The sequence below is a fragment of the Aplysia californica genome, unplaced genomic scaffold (genome assembly GCF_000002075.1).
Source record: "Aplysia californica isolate F4 #8 unplaced genomic scaffold, AplCal3.0 scaffold00227, whole genome shotgun sequence".
Taxonomy (NCBI): Eukaryota; Metazoa; Mollusca; class Gastropoda; order Aplysiida; family Aplysiidae; genus Aplysia; species Aplysia californica.
Genome location: NW_004797497.1, coordinates 550,445 through 556,410, shown reverse-complemented (window position 1 = coordinate 556,410; position 5,966 = coordinate 550,445). Strand labels below are relative to the sequence as shown.

Below are 5,966 nucleotides of genomic sequence, written 5' to 3'. Positions count from 1 at the left end.
CTCTCTCTCTCTCTCTCTCTCTCTCCCTCTCTCTCTCTCTAGGAAGTATAGCGCGTTCTAAAACTCGCCATCTTTTGTACACGTGGCAAGGACTACTATACTGAGTATAGTAGTCCTTGACACGTGGATACCTTTTTGCATGCCTTTCTCGACGTGCTCATTACGGACGTCTTTAAATTACACCATAGTAGTTTCACGGGATGGCATCAATTATATAATATCTAAAGTAGAATAATTTTTGTAAATTTTCAGCCAGATTGACATACATAACTGGAACAACGGGGTCGAATCGTAAGCCAGATAGGACAAATTTGTTCTGAGGTAAGACGGGAGCTTTAACTTTCAGTAATTCCAAACCATCTGAGTAAGTCTACTCACCGGGCGTGCATGTCTTAGTCTGGTGGTTGTAGACAAAACCATGACAGTCCTGGTATCTCGATATGCACATCTTGGCGCACACAAGAGCAGAGGGTGATGACCAGGCACTTCCATAATTTGTCAGCCCCACAGGCCTGGGCGATGATCGCGAAAATGTTTGATGTCTCATCAAGCTGTGAGCGACTTCAACAGCTAAGTGGGAAAGAATAGAATAATTATATGAGGTTAGAGTAAATAAAGATGCACCAAGGTGCTGTCAAGCGAAACAGAGTACATTTCATAATACCATAATTGATTATAGCACAAGAATCAAACAGTAGCTGACCAATGTGATATTGCAGCTTACAAACTCTAATAGCCACACAAGTTTCGAGGTTCTAAGCAGAGTGAGGTCTGCATTCTTTTTCAAAAAAATTTTTTTTTAAGAATAATTATAATTCTTTGTTTCGATGAGGTTCCAGGTGCTCCACTTTTGAAATGACCTTCTTATAATAGTGGTTAATAGACAAAGACACAACACTTGAAAACTTAATAATATTTCTTTTTACAAATAACAGAACCAGTACTTCAGAACTATATACTTGTACATGAATACGCGAATACGTTCGGAAAAAGAAAAAAATAGCGACGGGTTGTATCAGGAATCTTTTTTGTACGTCATTAAAGATCGCGGTATGTTTTAGGTTAAGATAAAAGGTTCCATTGAAGATGGACTAATGATAAAATTAATTCGAATGACTTTCTTTTTGGCATAGTTATCTGAATAGCAGTGGGAATTGGAGATGGAGAATTTAATGTTGATAAGGATGCTCTGCAGAGTAAAGCAAGCTCATATATTTTGCAATCTAATATGCTCAAGTTATATTGCAGTCTAGACATAATTTGAAAGCTGCTAAATTTTCAGTCCCACTTTTAAGAAACCTTTTGTGGGAATATCATGCTCTGGCGGGTAGGATGTTGGCTTCTCTGTAGAAAGATCTCAGAATCGAAATTTGCCTGAAACGAAAAGATGTTCTCTTATATGTTCTCCTTTGTCCCATTTTCCTCTTTCACTACTCCTGTTCCATCAGCTTTCCTTTACACTCTCTCACCCCTAACCCCCCTCCCCCCACCCCTTGCCGACTCTGCTGCTGTTTCCTTTACTCCTGACTATTTATCCACTCACCTGATTTAAGGGCAGGTAAGTTCAAGATCGATCACTAAGCCTTCTAGGATAAGGATAAAAAATCTCGGATATTCTTTGCGCAGGTCGCACACGTGATCCCTTTGTGGTCCTAAAATCGATGTGAGCAGGCTTAGGCGCACCCAGGCAAAATTCAAAACTAAATCGTACCAAAGCTGAAAGTACCTTAGTCTTTGAAATCGGAATGGGGCTGCTTTAACTTTTCGAAATGGGAAAAATGGTCACATTCATAAAAATTAGCTGCACTGCAGGTTGAGGAATGCGAGGATCCCACAGGGGATCGCAAAGAAGAAGAAAAACGCTTTTGCTAATAGCATTATTAATCATTAGTAACGGGGTAACCCCATTTGGTTGCAGATGAGAGGAGAGCACACGAGAGAGTTCGGAGTTGGAATGCTCACAGTCTGTTGTGTCGTCATCTGGACAGAATCACACCTATGAGAACGAGTGGAACTATTGGCAGATCTCCTTTAAAATGCACACTACCACCAAAGGTCAACCCATTACTCTATAACCTGGTAAAAGAAGACAAATTCTAATTGATTTTTCAATGGAGTGTAGTTTACCTTTCAACAGAAATCTGTTGACTGTCAGGCCAGCAACAGAGAAATGTATAACACTGTGTGGACAAGTATCTGGAGAAAACCCTGCTCTTAATTGTTAGTTTAGTTTAGTTTTAGTAAAATTTGTATGGCACTTTAACACAAATAAGACATATAAGTGCCGAAGAATAGAAGTATTACCACTAGAGAGTAACATACAAAGAAAAGAATGGGGCGGGGGGCATAAGGACGATAGATGTTTAACAAGAAAAAAGGAGCAAACCACGCCAAAGCACCCACCAACCCTCCCTGCTCCTTAGTCTGGTGGGGTCTTCCTGTCAAATTAATAGAAAATACTATGCATCTTATCGTTGTAAAATTGCAAGACAAACGCTCCTCTGTGCCAAGTGTCAACAGACAGAAAATCCGATTACTGCCTGCTTGTGGTTGGGGGGCGCCGCTTTCAGGCCATATTATTTTTTCTTCTTTCCAGCCGTGGTTTCTGTTTGTCTTTTCCCTTGCGCTGTCATAGTAACCATCAACGTGTCGATGTACTTCTCTCTGTTCAAACGAAACTTATTTCTAAAAATTCTCTCTTTAAAAACAATGTTAAAAAACTCAGATAACTGAATCTCTTGACTCATACCAATGTGAAGAACAGAGTAACTAAATTATTAGATAAATTATTGAAGAACATTGACAGTTATCCCTTCTAATTTGGAAAAATATGCACATTATATTACGTTTAAAGCCCCTCAGTACTGACAACATAAACATCATAATTTTGTTATGAAAGTATACACCCGAGCTTCATACTTTTCAAACTGCCATGATCGTTGAGGCAGAACAGGTGACTTGGAACCAGTCATCCTCCTTTCCCCCTATTGCTCTCAGTGCGACTTTCAGCCTCAGGCCTGTTCATCTTAGACGTTGTGCATCCATCTCTCCCTCTGCCTGCATCTCTTTCTTCCTGCTTCAACTGTGTCTTTCCAAATGTGTCTTGGTAAACCCTTTGTCATTGTGTAATTCACAGTCACCTCTAAAGTTTTGGGCTGCTTCATCGTTGTCAATTTTCATACAGCAGCCCATCATTGGTAAGTCACCAATGGTGACATGATGAGAGATATCTAGCAGTTCACGAAAGTATTTAATTAATAAAGTAGATCTACTTATCCTCCGCTGTTAGTGTCAACTACGAAAGGCACACTCAGTTATTGAGGTGACCGAGAATCGTTCCAGTTTGATCAAAGTTCGGCGTTCTTATCTGTCCTTGATTTTCTATTTCTCTGAACAGTCATAGAATGTTTTTTCTGTATCGTACCCTTTATCAGTTAAGTAACCATTGCTTCCAAGTATTTTGACCTTTAGCTGTTTCCAGTTTCATACCCCTGATTTTAATACCTGAGTAAATGTCCGTATTGTTATTTATCTTTAACTTGATCTTCGTATGTTGTGGACCGTCGACGTTTTGTTAAAACGGTTGCAGACTGGGGGGCTCTTCTTCTTTCCCTAATAGGCAGTCAAGCAATGTATTGTTGTCATCAAACGTATGTGGATGATTTTCCAGTCCCCAGTTTTGACGGTTCCTCTTTGGTCTCTCAGAGAGTCAGCCCCAATTCTCCCTCAACGAGTTGTTGAGAGACACCAGGCTTGCTTTTTCTTCGGCTGCTGTGTTGGAAGTCCCCTCTGCTGCTGTTGAAAACGATAGCACTGTTTGGCTTAATGTGAGGGTGCTTTTTAACTCTCGCTACACAAGGCTTGTTGTTGCGAGCGCAGGGTCATGTGTTTAAGCAAACATTACCATTAAGAAAAATATCTGATGTCCATAACGTACTCATATAATGTTGTCTCGGAGAGAAGAATTATAACAAAAAAGGTGAAGAAATTAGAAAACTGTCTGCAAGCGGGAAAGAGGGCGACCAAAGATACTGGAAAAATATACGTTGCAGTTTTATCCATTGTTGGCGGCTTAAGAATGCGAATAAGGCAGGTCACGGAGCGGTTTGATTTTTAGACTAAACACTTTTATCTGACACAGTGATACCTTCAAGGTTGCTCATTTTCTCAGCTGGGAATTCTTTAATCTCGTGTTTTCTTGGGATACTCAGGACAACCGTTTCTAACAGGAAGTGAGGATTCTCATAGACTGGACGTTAACAATCTCCCGCAGTAAAACGTCTTGCGAGATAGGTTTCATGAATTCAGTAGACATGCTTTGTTTTAACAACCAACGTACTCGAGGATTTATTTTTTAGATCTAAATATTCTTGCCGTCCATCAAAATGAGAAGTGTTTCACAAAGCACGTTTCCTTTAATTAAGTTGTGGATACATCAGGCATGGATATAAAAGGTAGGAATAACAATAATAGTACTAATAAAAATAGTAGTGCTGAAGACATGGATAATATGCTACTACTACTATAATTACTACTACTACTACTACTACTACTACTACTACTACTACTACTACTACTACTACTACTACTACTACTACTACTACTACTACTACTACTACTACTACTACTACTACTACTACTACTATTAATAATAATAACAATAACAGTAACAATAATAATAATAAGAGTAATGAAAACAATAACAATATTGACAATAAAACAGTAACAATAACAATAGCACTAACAAAAATAATAACAACAACAACAACAGCAAGAACAACAAAAACAACGACAATAATAATGATAATAATAATAAAAATAATAATCATAATCATAATCATAATCGTAATCATAATAAATAATCATAATCATAATCATAATAATCATAATAATACTAATATATTAATAACACTGTCTTCTTTTCAAACATTCATTTAACCCCCCGCCCACATCACCCCCCCCCCCTTCCACACACACACACACACTTTGCAACCTTGTTTTTGAACTTCCTTTTTCCAGTGCAAACACTCTTCATGAACACAGATGGAAATCTGAGAATGTCGATTTATCGACTAGTCAACAATATATGCCTAACGATTAATGGTCTCCTAAAAGCGTGTTAAGCAAGAGGAGCTACACTGAAGTGTAAAGCTAGCACACTGCCGTGCACCAAACCATCCCGCTCTCAAAATCACATGGTATGATGTAATTCCATCCCGACGAAATCAAGTCTTAAACTACCAGTACTTTTATAAAAGTTGGTCTCTGGCAGTAAATCGAATCTTACAAAGCTAATAATTGCATTACAATATTTTGGTGGCTGCGCAGCTTCTCGTGGCTGTTTCTTCTTCGCTCTCCATTGTTGCTGGAGATCTCATAATTCCCCGGTTTGCTTAATTAAGTAGGCTCAAAACCTGTTGGCTGAAAAGCAGGCTAGAACGCGTTTTTTAATATACATTCTATTCGGGCTGTTTAGAAAAGTATTCTTTTAAAAATGCCTAGCCCAGAATAGTTTCTGATGTTTCTGTTACGAAGCCTGAACAATGCCCAAATTATGATTAAGGTTTCACGTCGACTATCCGAAACATAATTATTATTCAACCCATGGAGCAGTGCCTCAGTGCTGCAGGGACAAATAAAAACATAAAAAGAAATAAAGGTAGAAAGAAAAAGTGACGTGTTTGATCGAGCACAGTATTTTGACGAAACCGTGTAAAAAGAGCAAGGTCGTGGTTTTTGAACCAGCTAAGCAAAATAACTTTCCTTGAAAGCCGTGTTTTATGTGCCAGAGGTATTAAATCAATACGAAGTTGAGGCCAAAGTCAAGAACGAAAGAAAGGGACGGATACAAATAATAGAGAACGAGCGAGAGAGAGTGAGAGAGAGGGGGGGGTGGAGAAAAAGAGAAAGAAAGGGAGAGAGAGAGAGAGAGAGAGAGAGAGAGAGAGAGAGAGAGAGAGAGAGAG

At 38.9% G+C, this 5,966-nt stretch overlaps 1 protein-coding gene across 1 annotated transcript in view; it reads right to left on the bottom strand.

The window, feature by feature from the left end:
* Positions 1–5,966, bottom strand: part of LOC101853622 — a 19,968-nt gene that overhangs the window by 10,828 nt on the left and 3,174 nt on the right. The window contains exon 2 of the mRNA XM_005099852.1: positions 379–570. Coding sequence (XP_005099909.1) covers positions 379–570 — 192 coding nt within the window. The remainder of the gene's footprint in view (positions 1–378; positions 571–5,966) is intronic.